Here is a 24,175-nt window from a genome sequence, read left to right as displayed (position 1 = left end):
CCTGTCAGCATCTTTATCACCAGTGTTTTGAACTCTGCATCTGTTATGTTAGCTATCTCCTCGTCGCTTAGTTCTCCCACTGGAACCTTGATCCATTCAACCTCTTTTGGGCCACACTTCTCTGTCTCCTCATTCTGACAGGCTCCTGTGTTTGCTTCTGTGTCTTAGGTAAGGCTGTTGCACCTGTTACATTGTAAGGGGGCGGAGTCTTAGGGATTCATCAGTACAGGTGACCCATTTCACCATGTTGTGGCACTGTATGTGGAGGAGGGGTCTGAGAGGGAACAATGCCGCTTGCTTAGCACTCGCTCCCTTTCCAGACACTTTTCCCACTTTCTATGGGACTGGCGCCTCTCTAGCTGTTGCCCTGACTGTGGTTCCCAGAGTGGGTGGGTCTGCGGACAATATAGGACCGTGGGGGCCCTTTAAACAAGCGGACTCTGCTCAGAGACTGGCAGTTTCTGCCTCCGCCCCAATCCCCACTGGTCTGCACAGTCAGAAGCAATGAGGCTTGATTTTCCCTGGTGCTGGGACTGTGAGCTGCGTGGTCTGGTCTGGTGCTGGGCGCATTCCCCAGGTATCCCTCTCGACTTTTAAAAATGTGACTACACGTTCTGCTGGCTGGCCACAGCCAGCTGTTCCCACTGTTGCCTCCACACCGCATCCTCTCTGCCCCGGCTCCGCCCCTCCTACCCGTCTGGATGAGTATTTCTTCTTTATATCTTTGTTGTTGGACTTCCATGCAGCTCGATTTTCTGGAACTTCTGGTTGTCTCCAGTTGTGAGGTAGTTGTGTTCCTTCTTAGTTGTTGAAGGAAACGCAGTGTGTCTGTCTAGGCCTCCATCTTGGCTGGAAGTCCCTTCGGACGTTTTTTGTTTCAACTCTGCCACACTGGCAAAGCGTTTCCCTTTGAAGACGTTTTCATCCGGGAAACAAACAAAAAAATCATTTGGAGCGAGAATAGGAGGTTAGGGCTCAGGGGTCATGCTGTTTTTGATCGAAAACTGCTGAACACTCAGTGCGGTGTGGGCAGGTGCACTCGTGAATCAACCATCACAAGATGGGCAAGCACATTGAGTCTTCAAAAAAATAAAATAAAATTTACTGATGCCAAATGCAGCCTCTCACTACAACGTCAGCTGGTACACTGATGCAGGTCGGTTCCTAGAATAACCATCCAGTGAAGGAAGCCCATATCACAAGGGACCTGCCCTCCAGAAGATGGTTCTGGGTTGGTTTGTTCTTTGACCCCCTCTTGTACGTGTTTTTTACTGCAGTTCCTTTCCTTGCTTCCTAACGTTCCTTCCCAATCTAACACAAAACTGGAAAGATCTGTTATTACCAAGAAGCAAATGACCAAATGCTTGCAGACGGTGCTTGAGAAAGTACTGAATATATTTCAGTTAAGATGTTCCTTGTTGATTTTCTCCTATAGCTTTGGCATGTGGAAATCGATCTCTTCATTTCCGTGAAAGGAGCTTCACAAATGGTAGCGTACGCACACCGTGCCTGGAACCTCTAGTTTAGAGAGCTCAGGACTGAAAAATCAGTCAGTCGTGCTCCAGTCAGTTGAGCTCCACCTCCCCCACCAGGGGCTCTAGAGGTCAGTTACCCCACAAGGTCAGATCACAGGTTCCTCCCACCCTATACAACCAGAATGAGATCCAGCCTGCCTGGGTCCACTGTTCTTACAGGGCAAACAAGATTCAAATATCAATTCTTTCAACACCATCTTGTAATTATCTGATTGCATCACACGTCTCTAAGAAGCTGAGCTCTCTTTGTGGGGAATTTCTTTCCTCAAAGCAAATACTCTCTCAGAAGCAGGAGAACCTAGATTTCTAAGTGCAGGAATTCAAATCTGGGCACGGGCAGGTGACAGCTCTGGGCAACATTCCTGAGGCAAAGATTTCTTGGACATACACTAAATTAGGGGGATTTAGAAACATGTGTGCACTGGGTGTGCACTCTATTGCTTCCATGCACAGAAGGAGACCATGAAGAAGAAACCTCCAAGTCTCACGCCTGCGTATAAGGGAGAAGCCAAACACTCCTTCCTTTGGATCCACTTGGAAGTAGGTAACAAAAGCAGGTGGCCTTGACTTTGGTTTCTGTGCCAATGCTGCCCCCTAGGGACAGAACGTTAGAACGGCACCCAGACCCGCCAAGGTTCACGCTGCCTGGGAGAGGGCGATGCTTGGTAAGCACTGGCCGGCAAAGCCGCAGCAGCCTGCTTTTAAGATAAAGTGGGTGGTCAATGCTTCCTGGAATACCTACAAGTTCTATTTTGCCTTTATCAGAATAATACAAAATACCAATTCCTTTAGAGCAGTTATTCAAATACTGGTGACTTTCTCTCAAATGTCCATTTCTATAACAGAACCACTGGACGAGATTGGCCACACCCAGAGCAATGCCAGGAGGTGCCCTTACGTGCTAAGGAGAAACACACAGTAAGGAAGAGTGGTAGTGTGCAGCACAGAGAGGGAAATCGTCCAGAAGTTATAAAGTTGGTGGCTGGGAAGGCCTCTCCAAGGAGGTGTGTTTAGCAAAGACTTAAGGAAGGTGAGAATTGAGCCTTGAGGTGTCTGGGGGCAGAGCACCCCAGGCTGAGTAAGGAAGGCGGTGCGTGGGGCCTGGGAGGCGATGATGAGGACTCTGGCATGTGCCCAGAGTAAACACAGACTGAACAGGAGGCTCTCTTCAAGGACGTGACTAAAGCTAGTCCACAGACCCCTCTCTGCTGACCCCCCTTTTTCATGGGAAGCTCTCATGCCCCTGAAATTCACTCACAGGCCTGAAAGCGCGGGAGGGCAGAGGCTGTAACTAAGCTGTGCCCAAGGGTTTGCTGGCAGCAGACTCTCAACACAAGTTTGTGGAAGCAAAGTTACTTAGAGCTCTGATTTTTTAAAAAAGATTTTACTTATTTTTAGAGAAGGGAATGGAGGAAGAGAGGGAGAGAAACATCAGTGTGTGGCTGCCCCCTCACATACTCCCAACTGGGGACCTGGCCCGCAACCCACGCATGTGCCCTGCCTGGGAATTGAACCGGCGACCCTTTGGTTTGCAGGCCAGCGCTCAGTCCACTGAGCCACACCAGCCAGGGCCAGACTGTTTTAAACTGTCAAAAAGAAACACCGCAGAGCCGGGGCAGGAGAACAAGCCCGAGCAGACCTGGTCACTGCCACGCTGCTCCAGGACTTCTTGGAATCGGGGCCTGGCCAGAGCGGCCGGCAGAGTCAGCTCTCCCTGCCTGACTTCACTCCCCGGAAGAGAGGCTCCGATTTCAGGAAACCCGAGCACTGCACCTGCCACTCAGGACGGCATCTGCATTCTCAGGGTGTTAGCTAATGGGGCAGGGGTGCGGGGGCGGCAGGCAACAGGGGCCCCTCACAGCACAGAGCCTGCAGAGAGGTACCCGCTTCCTCAGTGTTAACACGAGAAAGGCCACAGAATTCTTGGGTGGGGGGGCGGCGGGGACGGGAGGGAGGGATGGACGGATGGACAGACAAGTGGTGGACGGAAAAGGCGATGCAAACCACACAGGAGAGCATCACGTCCATGCAAGTTCCAACAGGTCAGAGGAACACTGAGATGTCACCCAGTTGGCCGGGGTCAGAGAAAGGGGAAACCAGGAGTTTGTCAGTCTGATCCCACACATTCTAAAGGAGTGGGAACTGTGCCGGCCAGCTCAGTGTCTCTGGCGTTGGCACAGCTGCCATCCTGCAGTGCTGACAACTGGCCATGAGATGACTGGACCTCTCTCCCTGCCTTGTGCCCGCCCCCCCCCCCCCCCTGCCACAGATGTGCCTCTGGGAGCAGAGAGCATGTGCTGGAAGGCTGACCGGAGTCTCTATGTGATAGCTGCATCTGTGACAAACCAGCTTCAGCCCTGGCCAGGGAGCTCAGGCGGTCAGAGCATTATCCTGATACACCAAGGTTTGTGGGCTCAACCTTTGGTCAGGGCACCGACAACAACCAAGCAAAGAACACATAAATAAGTGGAACAGCGGGACTGATGTCTCTCAAATCAAACTAAAAAGTAAAAAACCAAAAAACAAACTGTCAAGCAAGGACAAAACAAACTTTAGGATTCCACTATCTCTAACACTGTCAGAAATGTCTGATCACAAAGAAATTAACCAGAGCAGCACACTGCTATACAGCACCCACCACGGCGCCCCCGAAACATGCTTACTCCCCACTGACCTTTTCATCAGCACCTTCACGTTCAAACCCCCGAAGGGGACCGTGGCAGCAATAGGGCAGCCATGGTGCTGTACGCGGCCCTCACAGCACAGAGGGCCCCAAACGTCACTGTCCGCTCAGCCTTTTCACGCCGGCTCTCAGCCGGAACCCACAGCTCCAGTGCTCAGCCCCGGCTGCGTGGCCCCCAGAGGGAGTGCAGTACTGGCCACACGAGGGGCGGCCTACAGCTTTCCCCGAGGGCAGGAGTGCGGTCTGGGAGCCACAGCCCTCGGGCCCCCTTCCCATGCCCCTTGTCCTTCGGGGCCTGCAGGGTAGTCAGTCGGCCTCTCAGAAAGCTGCTGGGGCGGAAACCTGCTCCAGAATGTTGCTAGTATCTTTCTTTTCATTCTTTATTATTTCCTTATAGCGACTGCTCAGAGTAACAGCAGACGGACGACAGGCTGAAACTTCACAGGAAGCCATTTGCCTCTGCCAGGCTGCCGAAGGCCTGACCTGCTCAGGCTCCGTGCGCCAGGACGACCTGGGAACGCGCAGGGGACACAGCTGCTAACACTCTATAAAAGACTGGTCTCTGGCTCAGCTGCGAGTCCCAAGACAACTGTCTCTGCTTTACACTACTTTCCCAACTGTAAGACATGCTAAAGACACGCTAAAACAGACACGTCACTAGCCTGCACAGTTTTCACTGAACAAGTTTCTGAATCCCACTGACGGTGGGCCTTATGCCTCAACCAGGGAAGGGGCAACATCAGGGAATCATATCTTCACAGGCATCACGGGTCCTTGTTCTTTATTCTTTGTGTTCTTTGTATTACTTTTGCATTGCTGGTTTGGTCTGAGTTGATGGTTTGATAAAAAAGCCAAGTGAGAAAAAGGAATGTGCCTTGGCCCCGGCCAGGAAGCTCAGCCGGGGAGAGCTTCGTCCCGATACACCGAGGCTGCAGGTTCGATCCCGGATCAGAGCACATGCAAAAAGCAACCAACAAATGCATAAATAAGTGGAGTAACAAACTGATGTTTCTTTCTCTTCAATCAAAAAAAAAAAAATAATAATAAAGGTGCCTCATCACAAGAAAGGAATCTTTTATATTAGGGACTGAAATTTGTAGGTAAAATGTATACTAATAGAAAAGGCTTGGCAGAGGCAAAGGTGTCCGCACAAGCGTTTAGTTATCTAAAGCATTTAACATGTGCTGCTCCTCTTACCGTGTGCCAGGCCCAGGTCCCGGCGAGGTACATAATTTATCACGTTTAATACTCCAGCCACTTAATCAGGTAGGTGATATCCATCACTGCCCCGATCTTATACGTGAGGGGGAAAGGAGTTGAGTGACTTGCCCAGTGTTAGCATCTGCGAGTCTGTGAGCTGTTACTTGAATGCAGGCAGTCTGATTCCAGAGTCCCAGCACTTAAACATGTATTTTATTGTTTTCTCAATTCTATAAGATTCCATGAATCTTTTTTTTTTAAAGATGTTATTTATTTTTAGAGAGACGGAAGAGAGGGAGAAAGAGATGGAGAGAAACATCGATCAACTGCCTCTCACGTGCTCCCAACTGGAGACCTCAACCTCAACCCAGGCACATGCCCTGACGAGGAATCAAACCAGTGACACTTTGGTTCACATGCAGGGCTCCATGAATTTTTGATTAAAAAAAAAATTCCGCTTGTCATTTTGTTTGCGATTACAACACAGTGTAGTTTAGATTATATATGGATAATTAAAAGTTTTTTTTGAAACGTGTAATCTGAAGAAAGAAAAAGTCAAACACTTCATTTGAATGGAGAGCCTAAGAAATGGCTGGAGATACAAATGACGTCCAAAACACTTAAAAATAAATATTTATCCTAACATCCTCCATCATCCTGTGGCGGGGTGGGGGAGACACATCATTTATCTGTGGCTGTTAGGGATTAAAGTCCAACCCCCACCGCAAACCTCAGAACGTGAATCTATCTGGAGACAGGTCCTTCAAAGAGGGGATGGGGTTAAAATGGGGCTCCTGGAATTGACCCTAATTTAATCTCACTGGTGTCCTTAGGAAGCAGGAGACCTGGACACAGAGAGAGAGACCCCAGAGACGGGCGTCCCAGTAGAAAAGCCACATGAGGACACAGGGAGAAGGTGGCCATCTACAAGCCAAGAAGACTGGTCTTAGAAAACATCAAACTCGCTGACACCTTGTTCTTAGACCCCAGACCTCCAGCCTCCGGAACTGTAAAAAGTAAATGTCCGTTGTTTGAGACACCCGGTCTGTGGTATTTCGTTATGGCGATCCTAGCACACTGAGTGTCCCTTCCGTGACCACCACGCACGGGGTGGCGGTGGGTCCAGGGAGGTCCTGACCCCTGCGTGCACAGACTGCCGCCCTCCGACCTTCACTGGTGTTGGAGACTCTACATCATGGTTCCTGGGAGGAGGCGCGGGACGTAGGCTGTAGGGACTGTGACTCAGTCCCAGAAAACCAAGGGTGCCACCAACGTACTCCCCACCCAGATGAGCAGTTTCCAGAACTCACAGAAGCACCTTGACCCAAACGTGCATCTCTCTCTGCATCCTCTTGCTGGTGCCCAACGACAAACAGGATGCTTGGGGATGAATAACTGAACATTTCAACAAATATTTGCTAAGCAAGCCAGGCACTGTTAAGAAGTAGAAATAAATCTGTGATGAACAAGACTGTGTCCCTGACTCTTGGGTGATTACAGAAGACCAGGAGCTGCAGACCCAAAATGCCCACATGGCAGCAGGGAATTCAACTGCTAGAAATATAACATCCAAGGGCGGTGACTGGCAGTTGCTAAGCAAAAGTGAGAATTCAGTTTGCCTAAGGATTTAAGTCAAAGAGAAGCCAGAAATCTGGGATTCTATGTAAAAATCTGATTTTATATACTGGTAGCACAGGAAAGCCAAGGGTTCAATCCAGAGTGAGCGTGAACCCGGTGAAACAGAAGGAGGGGACATTCTGACGAAATTCTTCCATTTGGCTCCATTCTGGAAACCAACCAACCAACCAACCCCAAATCCCCAAACAGCTCCAAGCCACCACTGCCTGTTGGAAAAGCCTGCTCGCCATGGAGCCCCCCGGAAGCCTGCCCAGAGCGCCGACGCTCGCCCTGGCGGGTACCGGCCAGGCCCGCCCCCGCCAGTTACCAACAACAACAGAAAGCTAGCTTTCTATGGAACCCAACAGAGTTTAACTGAAAGGTTAATTTTTGATTTTAAAATGACGGCACAGAAAGCAGTGGCTCTGGGACACTTTAACGAGGCCCCGTTCACTACCTGTCTGTTATATGCCAATTGCTGCATATCCACCAGGTCAGTCAGACCAGAATCTGAGGCTCTGGGTTCAGAAGGCTGAAGGGTTAGGATCAACCAATCAAATCAGTCAATCAAAGGGGAAGCAGAAGGGGACTCTCCTGGGCTTGTAATTAATCTCAGTGGGTCAGGGAGAGAGGCAAAACCACACAGATCACAGAACCACTTCCATCCAAGTTCTTCTCCCAAATAAATTCACTCCTCCCCAGTTCCATAGCCTAGAAATTTACTCAAACTTCCAACAGAAAACAGAGCTGACGGCAAGAGCGCCGACAGCAGAGCGGGCGCACGCAGCACGCGCCGCTTTGAACGGAGGTAAGTGGCACCTGCAGCAGCGCCAGGGCGCCCTTCCCGCAGCCCCAGGTCACGCGCACGCCGGTGCGGCGCTCCAGTCCCCCCGCCTCAGTCCCGGCTGCCCGGCTGCGAGGCCACCGCAGCTTCAGCGGTCCTCTCGGAGCACAAAAGGCGCCCTGGACACCCTGAAAGGCACGGGACGTGAGCAGGTGTACAACTGGGAAGAGTGGCTTGGAGCCAGAAAAGGCTGGTCTAATCTAAGTCCTTATTTTTCTAGAAGAATGGCACCTCAGGCCTAAGAACCGGGAAAGAAATGAAGGACTCAAAACTGTCCCTGTGATACTGTTTCAAGGCTGACCCTGGGCCTGTGACAGGTGTGTGTCCAGCTGGGGTGCTCCCAAGTGGGACCTGTCAATGCCAGGTGTAATCTCATCCAAGGCCCACATTCCCACTGGGTGGGGGTTATTGTTTCTTAAAAACAAAACCAGGGGAGGGGAAGGGATACAGCAGCGATAAACGGGAACGGAGAAGTACACAATACAAATAAACGAGAAAGCACGAACCAAGCCAAACCAAACTGAACTGTATTAAATGACCTTCTTTAAGAAATCAAACTGGCGGCCTAATTTAAGTGAAAGACCACTACAGAAACCACGCACGGGCGGTGTGTGTGGGCTTCCCACCCACTTTCAGGGCGCTCTGACGCAGCTTACACAGCACGGAGATGACTTTGCGACTTTGCGCGGTGCCGGCATTACTTCTGAACGTGGAGGTGTGCGCTTTGGGACCAACGCATGTCACGCAGGGACTGCTGCACACACACGGCTGCTGTGCCGGCCAGGCGGCCACCAGTCACTCTGTCTTCCTTGCCCCTGAACGCCACGGCGCAGGCAGTGCATCCTACCCCACGGCCAGCACGGGAGGGGGTCTACCCGCGTAGGACGTGATTGCTAAGGACGTATCTGCGTTCTTTCGTGTTCTTGAGATTCCTCCAAGGTTGCTACTATAGTGGAGGTAAAAGAAAGGAAATCTCTCTCTATATATAGAAAAAGGGAACAAAATATAAGTTCTACTCCATGATTCAAAGTCCAGTTTTTGGTAGATTGTAATAATAGCAAAGCACTTACAAAGGCATTGATTGTCCTAAGCTATCAATCACTCAATCAATCATATCTATACTAGGGATCCTCAGTTTAGAAAGAGTTCACTAAGAACCAGTCTGGAATCTAACCACTTAGTTGGAACTCTGGGTGTTCAGAGCCAAACAGCTTAGCCCTGCCTGGCGCTTTCTGTCCACAGTCCTGGGAGTGCTGCTCAGGATCTCCCTGGAAAGTGTGTGCCCGGAGGGAGCGTGATATGTGCAGGACCCCGCAAAAACCAGGCCAAGGGGATACTGAAACGTGAAGGAGTTGGGTAGTTTCTCGTTCCTCTCCCGGTCCCTGTCGAGGCCGGTGGGTTCCTCGGTGACAGCAACGGCACACAGCCCCATGCCCCGCTCGCAACGCAATACCCCACGTGACCAGCAGTCGCCAGATTCTGCAACTGCTCTTCTGTGAATAACTGTCACTTCTGCTTGAATCCTCATCTGGATCTCAGGGGCTGGCGTTTCCTGCCCGTGCAGACACGAGCACTCCAGTGAGCTGGCTGGAGAACGGGCAGGCTCCCAGCGGAGCCAGATCCTGGGCTCATTGGTGAGGCTCCAGGGCCCTCTGCTGGCTGCCTCCTGGTAGCTCCCCACTAGACCAACAAGAAAGCCGCAGTTTCTAGCGGAGAAGTCGGCACTGTACCTGAGTTGTGTGCTGTTATTCAGAGGCACTGAAAAGCCAGGTCGACCATTATCAGCAGTCAAGTGTTTCCTGTTACCATGCCTAATGCAGAAACCTACCTTTCCTGTCAGAAAATCTATTACTATTATTATTATCTTGGGCCAGAATCTAATTCTAATTCTGTTTTTTATCTTCCATAATTGATCTAGTGTATTTTAGGGAAAAAACGCCGTCCTTGGCTTCAAATAGGGTTACAGTGCATGGCCACAGAGAAATGACTCGGGACTGCCGTGTCTCCACCAGCCACGAAGCTTCTGGGAGGAAAACCACAAGTCCTGTTCTGGTACACGTCTCTCTAGTTTATTTCAAGGTTTTCTCAAAGCCTCAAGGGTCAGGCAGGACCCTCGACACTAAGGACACGTGTCCTCCTCCCTCCTGAGCCCACTGCCTGAACACGCCAACAACCTTTCTCCACGCGTCTCACAAGCGTCAACGGGCCCCGCACCTGCGCGTGGGACAGCTGTGTTTGGTGTGCTGGCCCAGGCCGTCCCGGTCGGAGCTCCCCTGTGACACACAGACAGCACTGGCCAGCGTCAACTCTCAGATCCAAGTGTCCAAATGCCACACCTCAGTCCTGATTTTACAAACAGGAAACAGACCCAGAACAGGAAAGAAAATGGCCAAGCTCAAAAGCAAGTTCAGAGCCATGGCCTGGTAGCTCAGCTGGTTAGAGCATGGCCCTGATGCACCAAGGCTGAGGGTTCAATCCCCGGTCAGGGCACCTATGAGAAGCAGCCAATGGTGCATCACTACGTGGAACAACAAATCAGTGCCCCTCTCTCCCCTTTCCTCTCTCTAAAATCAATTAAAAAAAAAAAAAAAGGCAAATTCAGAGCTGAGATGGGATTTGTGTAGCCTCAAGGAATGGCGGCCCCATGGATGTTCTAAAGAATGGTACTGAAGTGACCAAAGGTGACAAACTCCACACCACCAACAGCCTGGAGGGAACACGTGCACACGCGCACGCAGATGGCTTCACAGGCACGTCATCTGTGTTGGCTCTTCTCACGCCACTTCTGCACCCGGCAGCTGCTCCGGGTGGTCAAGCAATGTCTGGCCCTGGCTGGTGTGGCTCAGTGGATTGGGGGCCAGCCTGCAAGTCAGGGGGTCGCCGGTTCGGTTCCCAGTCAGGGCACGTGCCTGGGCTGCGGGCCGGGTCCCCACTTGGAGGTGCACTGAAGGCAACCACACATGGATGTTTCTCTGCCTCTCTTTCTCCTCCCTTCCCCTCTCTCTAAAAATAAGTAAATAAAATACATATTTTAAAAAATGTCTGCACGTGGAAGGCAGCACAGCTGTCCCACTCCGCTGAGCTGCGGTGGGGGCCGTGCTGCCAGGACGAACTGTGCTTGTCCCCTTTTCTGCGCTGCAAAGCTGTCGGAGTCTGCGCCTGTCTCCTGGCTCACATTGGTTTTTGCTCAAATCTGAACTGTAAACATTCCTGTTTTGTTTTGATTCCTTTGGAATCACTGCAAATTAGCTTTTCACAGGTGCCAGTGTCCCTCTGGAAGGGCAGCTGGCCATGCAGCATGTGTTATTGGTCAGCTTCAAAAAACAAAAAACTTTTATTTTTAGAGAGGGGAAAGGAGGGAGAGAAACACTCATATGAGAGAGAAACAACAATCCGTTACCCCTCTCAACACCCCATACCAGGGACCCAGCCCACAACCCAGGCATGTGCCCTGACTGGGATTTGAACCAGTGACCCTTTGGTTCGTGGGACTATGCCCAACCCACTGAGCCACACCAGCTAGGGTATGTATCATTACCATTTAGCTTGGGACTAAAGAACAGACAACATTTTTCCTTTTAAAATACCAGCATGTACTGGAAAAAAGATAATCATGTGAAACCTTTAGAAAGAAATTTGGAACTGTCAGGATATTCTTTAAAAAACTAATTATCTTGGACCCTGGAGTCCTACCTTAGGGATCTGTCTTCAGGAATAATTCTACAAAAGAAAAGGCTTATGTACAAGGCCGTGCACTACGTTATCTGGAGCAGCAAGATGAAAAACACCCTACATTTCATACTCGGGGTGCGCGTATGTCCATCGAAGCACATGTTTGGTGGAATGACAGCCACATGTGACACAGATTTACACACTGTTGAAGAATGCAGAAGGCACTTATGTCATGCTAAGCAAAAAATGAACCAAAAAAACAAGGCACAACGATGTCTACACGGAGTGATTACAGTCACATGGCAAGAACCAAACGCCGGACCACAAGCTGAAGCCGCAGCATCACATGGTAGAAGGAGCAGAGGTCGGGGGACCAGAGCATCAGTGTGACCCTGAGCAAGCCCTGCCCTCTGCCTCCTCGTCAACAGAAATGCGGACAACAAGCACCTGGCAGGATTTCTGTGAAGATCAATGAGGAAAAGGCGTGTGCTCAATAAATAACAGCAGTGACAGAGAGACAGCCAGAGGCACAGGGCATCGTGACCTTAGCCGCTTCACTGGAACTTTCCGAACAGATGCTCTGGCCTCAATTCTGGCCCTGCAGGTCGCAGGTGTGTGCAGCCGAGCCCCAGCGGCCTGTCCGGGAAAATGGGGAGAACGCCCCTGCGCTTTCGCGGTTACTTTGGGGGCAGGGAATAGCTTTTAAAGTGCTTGGCACGGCAGCAGGCCATCAGTGAGTCGTGTAATTCCTACTGGGGGGAGCGGGGTGGGTGGCAGTTGGACCAGTGTCCTGGGATAAAATCATAAATGCGCACAGTGAGCTGAGCAGAGTTTACAGCCCGGTTCCTCTGGTCATTATCAGGGGCAAACGAGAGACAAGGTTTTCCAGCTCCGTTCTGGGAGGCGATGGGCGCAGCTTTGGTTTAAGGAAACACGGCAGCATCGGGACGTGACAAGGCACACGGGGAGAGGGCGGCCTCGGCTGACTGAGGCCCGGGTGAAGGGAGACGGCGATGTGTGAGGAACAAGGGGCAGAAAAGCAACGCCACCAGGCCAGCCGCCGGCCCTGATCTGTGATGGCTGAACACGTCTCCATTAGCTGGGCTTTCTAAGCTAACCCCCCTAAAAAAGCAAACAAAAACCCCGAGGTCCCAACTGCTGCCGGGCTTTGTTATCTCTGACCTGCTCCAGGAAGCGCCGGCCACCACTCCCGCTCCCGGGGACCGACTGCTGGGACGGCAACCCCGGCTGCGCCAGCAGCAGTGCAGACCGCCCCACGCGTGTCCCCAGCCCCACGCAGGCCCAGGGCCTGTGCCCCGGCTGCGGAGCAGAAGGGCAAGGAGGGAACTCACACAGCAACGGCTTTCCCAGCGGGTCCTCACAAGCAGGAGTGAAAGCCTCCCCTTCTGTGGGGTATTCTCTTCCAGTAAATCAAGTAACAGGCCTCACTTTTTTTGGCGATAGCTAAAGGGGGAGTCAGCAAAAGCCCCGATGTATCTCCTCACGAAGGAGAAGTGAGACCCGCTGGGGCGGCCTGCTGCTGCCCCCCGACCACAGGCCGGGTGGGGACGAGGGTGCCGGGGCCACTGGTGGCGGCTGCATGCACGAAGCCAGTTCTGCTGGCCACGCCTCTGCTCCCCCCCCCCCCCCGATCCCCCACTGTGGCCACTGGGACTCTCAGGAGGAGCCAGACCCTGCAGACAGAGGGGTGGGCCCTCAGCCAGTGGGCTTGGGCTGCAGCGATCAGGGAAGCTCCCCGTGACCGGCACACGCTGCTGACGTGCGGACACAGGGACGGCTCTGGGGGCGGCGGCAGCCCAGAAGGAAGGGACACTTGCCGCCTCCTTCTCTTTGCCCCCCTTCCCCGACCTCCACCTGCAGAACTAGGTGGATGAGCAGGATGAACGCCAGGAGAGGCAGACTCCCACTGGCCCCTCGGGTCCGCGCTCTGCTGCAGGCCTGGGCCTTTTCCTCCGCCCCACACAGGGCACCAGGGTGGAAGGGCTCAGGGTGCGAGAAAAGGTTTTCCAGTCCCTGGCGAGCGGGCCTTTAGAAACCGTCGCCGCCTTCCTTTCCTGGGCGCCAAGGGACGCACACTAACTGCTACACAGGACAGATCCTATCACCTTTCCCCTTTCCTCCCCAAACCCAAAGGACAAAGCGAGGGGCTGCAAACGGGGGGGGGAGGGGTGCGGAGGGGAGGGAAGTGAAAAGGCCAAGGCTGAACCCCACGGAAGCCCCAGTTTAGCCCCTCTCCCCTCACAGTCACATCCAAATGCCAAGTCACCAAGACTGCAAACATCAACCTCAGGAGTAATTAAATCAGAGTAATCTTGGGAAAAGAGCTTTAAATATTCAAACAGCCATTAATCCTCATGCCTTGTAATTAAATATGTATGTTAAGAAGGCTCGGACAGAAGGAAAACATTTTCAAAACGTGAATTCTTTACATTTATAGCAGTATAATGTATTCTAAGTACTGCTCTGGTAGAAAACTATGTAAAAAATTCAGTGAAGCACACACTGTAAAAACATGGCAGAAAGAATGCAGATACAATCTCAGTCCATACTGAGCTTCAGAAAAACGTGCCTTGATAAACATCTTCACTTTGCAAAGACTCCCCATTATTTACCCAACAAGAGTCTCCCTTAGTCTGAACTCTGGTCCCTGCCCCTGCAGGGCCCCCCTGGCATCTTGGGAAGTCTTGTTTCTAACTGTCCTGGGACAGCTTCGCGTCATCTTCTGGGGATACTCTCTCTTTAATGACCGACCATTAGTGACTGAGGCCCCCACACACGAGTCTCGGAGGGCAGGCCCCGACCTTCCATCTCTGGCACGCTCCTAGGCCCTGGCTGGTGTGGCCTGCGGGCAGGAGCATCGTGCCATAAACTGAAAGGCCGTGGATTTGATTTCTGGTCAGGGCAAATGTCTAGGTTGCAGGTTCAATCCCCGCTCAGGGTGTGTCTGGAGAGAGAGAAACGGTGACGTGAGAGAGAAGCACTGATGCGCGGACTGGGGCCCGCACCTGCAGCCTCGGCGTCTGCCCTGACCAGGGACTGAACCTGCAGCCCTTCAGTTACCGGACGACGCTGCAACAAACGGAGCCACACCGGCCGGAGCTAACAGAGCAATCTCCCACATTTACGTTCGAGGTGCCAGAAGCTCACACCACGCCCACTGTACCCTGCTTTCGCTTGACAGTGCCTGTCTTGGACACAGTTCCTGACCACTACCTACAGGTCTTATTTTCTTGGAATGGGTTATGTGGAATGTTGTGTTGGTGACTTTTTTAAGCACTGGGCAATTCTCAATTTATGTATTTTGCTGTCTTATCAATAAAAGCATTGCTTTTGATAAAAATGATAAGCTCTTAAATGATGATAACAGCTAACGTTATGTAGATCCCTGTGCTTTTTAAAGTAAAATTTAAGAGACTCTGATATAGTAACAGTGACGGAACAGAAGAAAGAAGTCCACAGAAACAAATAGGGAAATACCCCTTTTTTCCTCAAGTGGATCTGAGGACTGCGGGGACAGTAGCACTCTGCTGCAGAAGCACAGGACAGCGCGCCCCTGTGCGTGGCTCCCCCGCCAGCGCATGCGTGCACACTTGGAGGGCCGACGGCCCCGTGAGGAGGGGGCCTTGGGCCAGCACAGCTCGGCGCCCCCCCACCAAGCGCCCCCCCTTCCCACACGGCCACCTTCAGCATCTTGCTCGTGTCTGAGACAAGGGAAAACTGACAGGATTTACTTTCAGTTTTGAGAACCATGACTCACCCCAATACTCTCTCTACTGTGGCCACATTTGTAATATTAAAAAAGAAAAAAAAGAAAGCAAGAGAAAAGCAGAACCTCTCAAGACCAGGAGGCACAGCAGCTAGAAACCCACATCCTCTGGGTTCTGCTGTCAAGCAATCAATAACTCATCACTTTCACAAAGCCGTTTTCAAGAGAAGTCTAAGCTCTGTGTGCTCTCAAAATGGTCTTTCCTACTTTTCAACAATTAAAATGCTGTTTCAAAGTAGTTTTTTTCTTCTGGACCTTCCACAAGCAAAGCTCGAAAGCCTAAGAAATCTAGGTGCAGGGCTGCAGTTCCAGGATGGTGAACAGGAATAAGATAATTTGGATATTCACAAGCGGACAGGCAACCCATGTGTGCAGAGTTCAGCTGTATTTTATTTTACTCAAACCTTTCAAGTCCCTCTGTCCTTCCTGTTCTTCTGGAAGATGTAGTCAGTGCTCCTCAGAAGCCGGGCGGGTCTCTGTAAGGTCCCCCAGGTGACGCTAAAGGCCCAAAGTTTATCCATGACTACGGCAGAGTGAAATTCTCTCCCCGAAGCACACCTTACTCAGGCTGTGAAAGAAGGCCCTGCCCTCACCTCTCAAAGGAACCATCACACCAGCTCCCACTGGCATGTCAGCCCGTGTCTTTCACGTATGTACGCACTTGCCATGCAGCGGAGACTGGAGGGTGTCAGGAGATTTAGCTGAAGAGGAACAGGCCCGGGGGTGGAGGGCCGATCCAAGCACACGGCCGCGCACGGGACCAGTGGGGAGAATGTGTTTTCAACGGGCCCGTTCTGCCAGAGTAGGAATTCTGGATGCTTCTTAGTTCTGATAGAAATGAATTCCCTTCTCTAACCATGTGCACAGACTTGAATGTGGGGGGACTGATGGGAAGCGGGACTCCCCTCCTGCCGGCCAGGGCTCTGCCGGTGGGTCTCCGGTGAAGGCCCACTTCCACACTGAACAAAAAGAGCACAGACACCAAGTGAGTTTGCCTGACAGCAGCATTTTACTGTTATGACGCTGTCTTCATGACCCACTTACTCCCCGCTCCTTACTTCTCAGTGTTGGGCAGTAATTAGTAATGTCACTGTGCCGCTGGGCTGCTGCAGGCCCATTAATAATTCAAGAGAAGGAACAGGATGAATGCCTAAGTGTGCAACTGAGGTTTCAAGGTTAAAAGCAGTCACGGAGGAGCTATGGCGGGTGTGTGTGTGTGCGCGTGTGTGTGTGTGTGTGTGTGTGTGTGAGAGAGAGAGAGAGAGATTTAAATCTACTTTTTAAAGCGCCCAGCTTCCCTTGGGGGCAATATGCATGGTAAAGTACAACTTCCTAGGGGTCCCTGATCAAGCTAAGGGCAGCTTCCTCTCGCTTCTGGAGCAGACGCACACCTCGAATGCGTCAGTGCTAACTAAGGCTCTGGCACTGGAGAGTTACTAGTGTATAAAACTGAGGTCAGAGGGAACTACACCAATATCTTTCAAACACACTTCCAACTTTTATTATTATTATTATCATTTTTGATTTGATAGACGGGAAGGAAGAACAAAGAGAAACATTGATGTGCAAGAGAAAAATCAATAGGCTGCCTTGGGGCCGAACCAGCAACCCAGGCACGTGCCCTGACCAGGAACAGAACTCACGACCTTTCGGTTTACAGGATGACGCCCAACCGAGCCATACCGGCCAGGCCATATTTTTGATGTTTAAATGATCTGACTTATAAAAGCCAATGCCTGCTTGTTCAGCAGAACGGGCACCTTCCCACTTAACTCCTTTACAGGAAAGTCAAGATGAGTGATGCAGAACAAGCCCCGGGCGGGCAACCAGGCACTCCTTCAGTGGAGGAGACTTCTCTGCAGATCCCCACACCAGCGTGCTCCCAAGGGGCTGGCCCAAAAGACACGCTACCTGATGCTCCTGCGCAGAGCTTTGCGCAACGACAGCGAACAGGCCTGCGCACCGTGGCCAGAAGGGTGTCGGCGTGGCTCCCTGAGAAGCGCCACTCGGGAGACGGGGGCGCAGGCGCTGAGGCACGGCCGGCGGCCTCCGTGCGGGGCTCCTGAGCTGTTCCCAGCCCTATCAGCACCCGAGCAGACACCAGCGTTTGCTTCTAAGCCTCTCGCTTGCCCCTCATATACCAAACACGACCTGTTTGGCACAGCAGGCACAACTCTACCTGCTGGTTTCACAACCCGAGGCAGACGTTTTTAAAACTGGTCACTGCAACGCTGGGTGAATCAGTGCCCACCCTTACTCGCTAGTCAGAAATGGTCCCGGTGGGAGAAGGAAGCAGCTGGAAGCAGTCCTGAATCACAGAGACTGAAAGCCGTGTTCATTCCCACGAGGCCCCGACTTCTGGGACAAGGTTCCTCCCTGGCTGTACCCCACACACCGCTCAGCATGCGTGCTGTGGGCGGGGCGCCCCAGCTCTCCCTGCTGGCCACGCCGCCCCCGCAGAGGTCCAGGAGAAATGGCTACAGGCAGAAAATATACTAGCATATTTTAAAAGTCACATTTCTTTCTTTTCAAGTTCTCTTAAATAATACAAAATAAAGTCCTTTTGCATTAAAACTCAGAGCTGACTGGGCTGATGAAAATGGGTGCATTTTTTCCAATTAAAAAAGTAGTGCCCCTACCAAGTGAGCCGCCCTCCCCGCAGCAACTCCCTGAGGCCAGTTCCCCGTCTGCCCTCCCACACAGACGTTATGCACGGTCAGCACCCAGCTCTCCTCCCGTCTGAGACCCAAAGAGAAGCGCACGGCGCCCACCACTCTGCAGCGTGCTTCTTCTACCCAGCACACTCTGGAAACGGCTCCATGCTGACACGACTGGACGCACGCCATTCTTTTTAATGCCACGGTGTGTGCCAGGGGTTGGCAAGCTCTGTGGCCCAAATCTGTAAATACCATCTGAATGGGTCCCTGCCATGCTCACGGGTTCTCGCACTGCCTGCAGCTACTTGAGAGCCGCAGAGACGGAGCCGAGGAGTGGTGGCAGAGGCTCTACGGTCTGAAAAGCCCCAAATGCTTCCTCTATTTTGCCCATTATAGAAAAGGTTTGCTGACCCTGGGAGCAGCCAGCGTATGGATGCACCAAAATGTATTTAATCTGTTCCCTGCTGATGAACATCCGTTCCTTACAGTTCCTTCAGAATAAACTCCGCATGCTGAGAGGCATTCAGGAGGACTGGGAAGGGGAGATCAGGAACCAGCTGGGAAGAGGCCACTGGGAAGAACCAGCACCAAGAGGGAACTCAGGGTGACTGGGCTCTACCCTCCCAAAGTGTCACTTCCTCTTTGTAGAGGAAGTAAGAGGCAGACGGTAGGTCCTTTGATAAGAGGAAACTCCCTTTTGCTGTATCAAGGTTACTCCTTGTGTTCGTGTTGTTCTGGGGTTAGGCAAGGCTGCCCGAAGCCATTGTGACCAAATTAGGAAGCAAGCAGGCTGCTGTCTCTCAGCCGGTCACCACGCGGCTGCAACACCCAGGCAGGCGCAGACAGTGACGGACGAGGAAGGAGAGATTCAATCCTAGAAGGAAATGCTGCTTGCTTGAGAAATTAGCCTTAGGAAAATTACATAAGAATTAATAATTGTTCTGTAAAACAAAATTAACTTGTTGCTGCTGATAAAAAACAGTGTCCAAGGTTTTCACAAGGAAAGAGTGTGTGGGTGCAGAGTGGAGACAGACTCTTTTGGGCATCGTTCTGTTTATTCCAGGGGCAGTGAAGGTCTTGAAAAGTACCAGGGAAAATATACCGATTAGCTCTTTGAAAGATCAATAAGCTATTCGGTTTTACACTACTGAGGAAAAGAAGAATTTAGAAAGGTCGTGCTAAAACAGAAGTCTGCATCCTACCGTCTGATGACTGCCCAATCAACTGCTTTATTGCTGGAAGAGTAAGGTTTTAAACTAGTCTTACAGCTCCCAACAAGGTCTAGGAATGCGACCCTGAATCACTCACACTGAGGGGGTTTCCGCCACTGCTACTCAAGCGATATTCTGTTTCAGGAATGACTTCTGAGTTAACTTCTGATTCTGAGCCAATGAGCTCAGAATCTATTCTGACCACGAACACTATCTGGGCAATAAAATTTAACCTCGAAAATCCTTGCTTTCCTCCCAGATTTCCAGATCAGCAAGATTCTTGGACATGGCTTTCATTCCCTCAGGAATGCACCTGGTTGCGTTCCAGCACCCACCACGAGATCAGACGTGCAGATAGAATCAAGGTGAGTTTAAACAGCAAACCTCGGTTCTCGTTTACAGGAAAAGCTTCAAAGGAGTCAGGCAGAAGGAGGCGGGCACCGCTGCCGGCTGCTTCCGAGGCGCCGCCCTCTGCGGGCAGCCACGGGCCCTGGGGGTGCGGGCAGCGGTCCGGAGCGGGGATCTGCGTGGGCGTCGTTCAGCGCTGAATCGTTCCCTGTGCTGCGGAGCTGAGACACTGGCTCCTTCACCAGGTCGCGTGGGGCAGGAGCTCCGCAGCCGCTGTCCCCAAAGCTCTCTGAGTGTTGTCAAAACAGCTAAGTGTTTGCTTTCGACTTGCTCGCGTGTGGATTTTGAACATCTGTTTACAGTCCCCTGAAGGGCCCACGAATTCCACATGTAACACTACAAAGCACACAGGACTGGGCCCAAGTAGGCGGGCAAAAGTAGGTTTGCCGTTGTGAGTACGCGGAACAGTTTATTCTCGTATTAACCACTGTGTTATCATTATTAACCTGCTTTTGCCCACCCCTGTAGACACTTTCTGAAAGACCCTGGCTGACTGACACACAAACCCACCAATTAAAAACTGTATTTCTGCTGCCAAAGTTTCTGTGACTCACCATTATTAACTGAGTCAAACTACACGACTGAGGAAAGAGACAGGTGGAGACCTACACCTGAACCCAAAGTTCGCGTACGGCTGGGAGACGGAAGTCTGAGGGTTTCCTTAAGCTGTCTGAGCCTGGCGCGGAACCACTTCCATCTGCCCAGTGAAGGCGTCTGGGCCGTCTGACCTCCAGGAACCCGTCAAGTCCACCCCTTCAGTTACAAACGGAGAGACCCAAAGGCCCGCGATCCAGAACCGCCCGGCAGTTCCGCGCAGAGACTCCCAACCGGGTCTGAGCGACACACTCAGTGCCACAGCTGGGGGCGAGCTGCTGCCCCGCTGCGCGCGCCCCTCGGCCCTCTCCCGCCCCCTCCCCGCAGGGGAGGCGCCACAGCTCTGCACAAGCTCCGTTGCCCTTTTATGGTAGAAAAATGAATTGCATGCCCAGCAGTGGAGTTGAGTGAGATGACAGAACGGAAAGTTGTCATCTGCTGTGGTTTTGGCAGCGAGAGAACAGTGCGCTCCCCTCAGCCACCCCTGGTGGACAGTGCATGCCAGGCACTCAGTGAGGGAACGCAAAACCCCGCCAAACCGCTCCCAAACGCGGCCCCCCACAGCCCTGCCTGCGAAGGGAGCTGTCTGTGTATGAGCAACGCCGAGCCGGGCTTTGGTGGAAGTGCATGTTTTACAAAACAAGGTATGAAAAGGCCGTCTGTGTTCTGCTGCAAGATCTAAGCAGAGGCACCCCAGAAAACAAGGTTCTAGCCGGACTGCATCCCAGGGAACGGAACTCACTCCCCGGCACGAGGTCACAGGACTGGAGCCGGGCATAGGCGGAGCTCGCTCCGAGGCGGGCTGTGGCTTGTGCAGCGGCCCAGCCCAGCCCGATCCCCGTCTCCCGTCTGGCTCCCAGGCACAGGAAGCGGCCCCGAACTCTAGCCAAATACATTCCTCAGGAAAACACACCCACATTCAAGCCCGTATGTAACAGACAGCAGCTGAAACCATGGTGCCTTCACTGTTTGCATTTCTGTCAGGAGGCCCACGGAAAAAAAGCAGGCCTCGCAGCAGCTGGGAAAACACGCTGCAGGAGGAGAATGAGGCAATTATCTGCACGCACATCAGAGTTAGTGAGGTTCAGCTGATCTGAGTGAGAGAAATTAAGCTTATCCAACGTGCTTTCCGCTGGAAAACAAGTCTTTTCATCGCGTGGGGGAGAGAACCGTGGGATGGCGGCACGGTTTCTTCCACATTTAAAGCACCGAGGGCTGAAGCCCCAGAGCTGCAGCAAAGCAGCAGCTGGGAAAAGAGGGACAAGTCTCCTGTCTGTCTGCAGCAGCAACACGGCTCCCTGCAACCCGCCCTTCACTTAACCCACAGGGACAGCCACCACGGGAAGGAGGAGCCACGCATGGCAGCCTCCTGGACAGGTGCGGCCCTGCGTCTGCCGCCAGCGTGGGCAGGCAGCCACCACTGCGCAGGACGGCTGCTGACACTGCCCTGCAGCCCCCACGGCCCTCAGGAGACCCATGTCTCTTCAGGCCAACCCAGCCCCATGGGGGCCTCCTGGGGAAGGGACAGAACCTCCGCAGACCTGCGCCACCACACCAATGAGCCCGGGACTCGGCGGGGGCTGCTAACCAAGGATTACGGACTGCTGAGTCCCCGGTGACTAGACACGACCCGTAACTGACAGGGGGGGCAGCTCCCCTGACGCTCCGTCTCGTCTCTCCCAGCCCCTGCTCCGTCGCTCACGGCTGCACAAGGTCCACCCTCCCCAGACCACACTGACCTCATCGTCCCTGCGTGAGGGCTGGGCTGGCTCCCTGGGGTGTCCAGGCCCCAATTCACCCCCTTACCCTGCTCTGCAAAGTCTGCTTCCGCCCGGGGTCTATTGTCTCCGGAGTGCTCTTCCCACCTGCCCGGCGCACGCTCTCCCCTGGCCCAGGGGCGCTTCCTCTCCCGCCCCGCCCACCTTAGGGCCCACCAGGGCCCAGTGAGGCCAAGCCCCAGCTCTCCCACGAAGTGTCTCCCAACTGTGCCCCCTGCCCGCCCCATCGCCCCCATCGCCGCCCCCTGCCCAGTCCCCGCGTCAGGGCCACAGCCGCCCCTTCTGCGGCTCTTCAAGCACAGCGCTCAGTAAACAGCTGCGGCGGGAAGGACCAACCCCAACCGCAGCAGGGACACCCGCCTGCCCTGGCACGAGCCCACGCCGGGGACAGGCATGAACGTGTTCAAAGAGGGAGGGGTGCTGGCAGGGCTGAGCGGCAAGGCCTCACCAGCTTCCTCTGCACGACGGCCAGCAGAGGCTTTAGGGGAGAGAAAGTCCAGAGGCACCTGCACAGCAGGCAGGGCCAGCGCCACAGCGGCCAGGGTCGGGGCCCGCCGGGAGGCAAGGTCCAAGCTGGGGCAGATGGGTTCAGGCCCAAGGGGGCACTGGCCTCAGGGGAGAAGAGGAGGTTTTTATGGGAAGCGAGAGGGTCGGGTGGCTAAGACGATTGTGGTAACACAAGCAGCAGCTTCAGGACGTGGTTTTAGCTACAAAACCTGGCAGAAGAGAGGACAGAATGGCACAGGACAAGCTGCAGTTAAAGGCAAGAGAAGAAAAACTGTCACCCCTCTTCCCGCTTGGGGCGGAGTCTAGGTCAGCCTCTCAGACGCAGGAAACTTTGAAATTTAAATGCTTTTCATATGAACTTCTGATGGGAAATAAAACTGAAAGTGCTTTCATGACGCTATGGGGATGTGATCTGAGAAATTCCCTTAGCTTATTTCCCTTTGAAAACCAAATGTCAATGCCAGTTTGAAAGCCCGCAGTATTCTAGAAGTCGCAGGCTCTGGACTGGGAGGACACTGGAAAGGTCACCTGGTCTCTTCTGGTCTCGAGGCTGGACCGCATGCGGGGAGTCATGCTAGAGAAGGAGCCTGCGGCAGGCTGTCCAGGAACCTTTGGAGAAAGCCCCGAGCAGGGCCCCAGGCTCCTGGAGCCCGTTCCCTGGTCTAGGTTCCACCCTGGATTCCTTACAGGCAGCTGAATTCTGTTTTCTCAGAGAAGCTGGGAAACACCTGGTCATCCCCCACTTCTACGGAAGAACCTTGTACAAACAGAGAAACTACCCACGAAGCCATCCAGGATGACTAGCCCTTTATTCTTTCCACAAATAGCTGTTAACATTTTCCTGTTGTGTTACATAGCATAAAAAAAGTCACCATGCCACCAAATACGTAAAACATTTGAGTAAGGCTCATTCCAGTTGCCTCAAAGCAGCAATGCAACATAGGTAAGAGCACAGACAGAGAAGGTCAAACAGGTCTAATTTCCTTGATGTTTTTTAAAACTAACTCTTTATTATGAAAAACGTAAATATGTACAAAATTAGATAATATAATGGACACCATGTACCCATCGCTCATGTTTAATAATTATTCACTCATGGCCCATCTTAGCTTACCCAGACTCTATCTATCCTCCTATCTTCTTTCCTCCAGTATAATTTTGAAGCAAATCGTGGATCACACATCATTTCATTTGTAAAGTATTTCAGATTGTATCTCCACAAAACAAGGGCTTTAAAAATCAACCCATCATACCAAAGTCACACCTGAACACACACACGAATAACAGTAAGTAAAGAAGGCCTGGATCTGACTCCTGATGTCCCCTGCTAGCTGTGTGCCTTTGAGCAGAGAAGGGGCAGAAAGCCCCTAAAACCAGCTAAGAGTTCTACTGGCAGGTACCCTGACCTCCCATCTGTTCTAACTATGACGTGAGGTGCCCGCCTCGAGGACCCGGGCTACACGGCCCGTGCACTAGCTTTGGGCCGTGCTCCTCCCCCCACCCCGGAGGGCTGGCCTTGAGCTTCTCAGAACGGATCTCCTGAGTTACCAAGGTGACCCCGAGTCTGTCTTCTCAAGGACATTAGCACATGATGCAGACAGAGAGCACACACTGCCATTTAGGTTCACGAGAATTGGCAGGGCTGGCTCGTTTGCCAGTTACACGAAGGACCGTGGGGTGGG

General features: G+C 52.6%; 2 protein-coding genes across 2 annotated transcripts in view; both read right to left on the bottom strand.

Moving 5' to 3' along the window:
• The window catches only part of LOC150001078 (E3 ubiquitin-protein ligase RNF216-like), a 51,069-nt gene extending 31,299 nt beyond the window's left edge, over positions 1–19,770 (bottom strand). Inside the window, exon 1 of the mRNA XM_090288652.1 lies at positions 19,591–19,770. The gene's annotated coding sequence lies outside the window, so the exon portion shown is untranslated. The remainder of the gene's footprint in view (positions 1–19,590) is intronic.
• Positions 1–24,175, bottom strand: part of RNF216 (ring finger protein 216) — a 73,731-nt gene that overhangs the window by 4,393 nt on the left and 45,163 nt on the right. Inside the window, exons 17-21 of the mRNA XM_090290272.1 lie at positions 12,734–12,871; positions 10,094–10,152; positions 9,217–9,585; positions 8,510–8,582; positions 7,855–8,007 (exon numbers count right to left, since the gene is read on the bottom strand). Of these exons, the coding sequence (XP_090146398.1) occupies positions 7,855–8,007; positions 8,510–8,582; positions 9,217–9,585; positions 10,094–10,152; positions 12,734–12,871 (792 nt within the window). The remainder of the gene's footprint in view (positions 1–7,854; positions 8,008–8,509; positions 8,583–9,216; positions 9,586–10,093; positions 10,153–12,733; positions 12,872–24,175) is intronic.

Source organism: Furipterus horrens, unplaced genomic scaffold (genome assembly GCF_987537825.1).
Source record: "Furipterus horrens unplaced genomic scaffold, mFurHor1.1.pri manual_scaffold_10, whole genome shotgun sequence".
NCBI lineage: Eukaryota > Metazoa > Chordata > Mammalia > Chiroptera > Furipteridae > Furipterus > Furipterus horrens.
The sequence above is the reverse complement of the archived record's forward strand: the minus strand, read 5'-3'. Positions and strand labels throughout refer to the sequence as shown.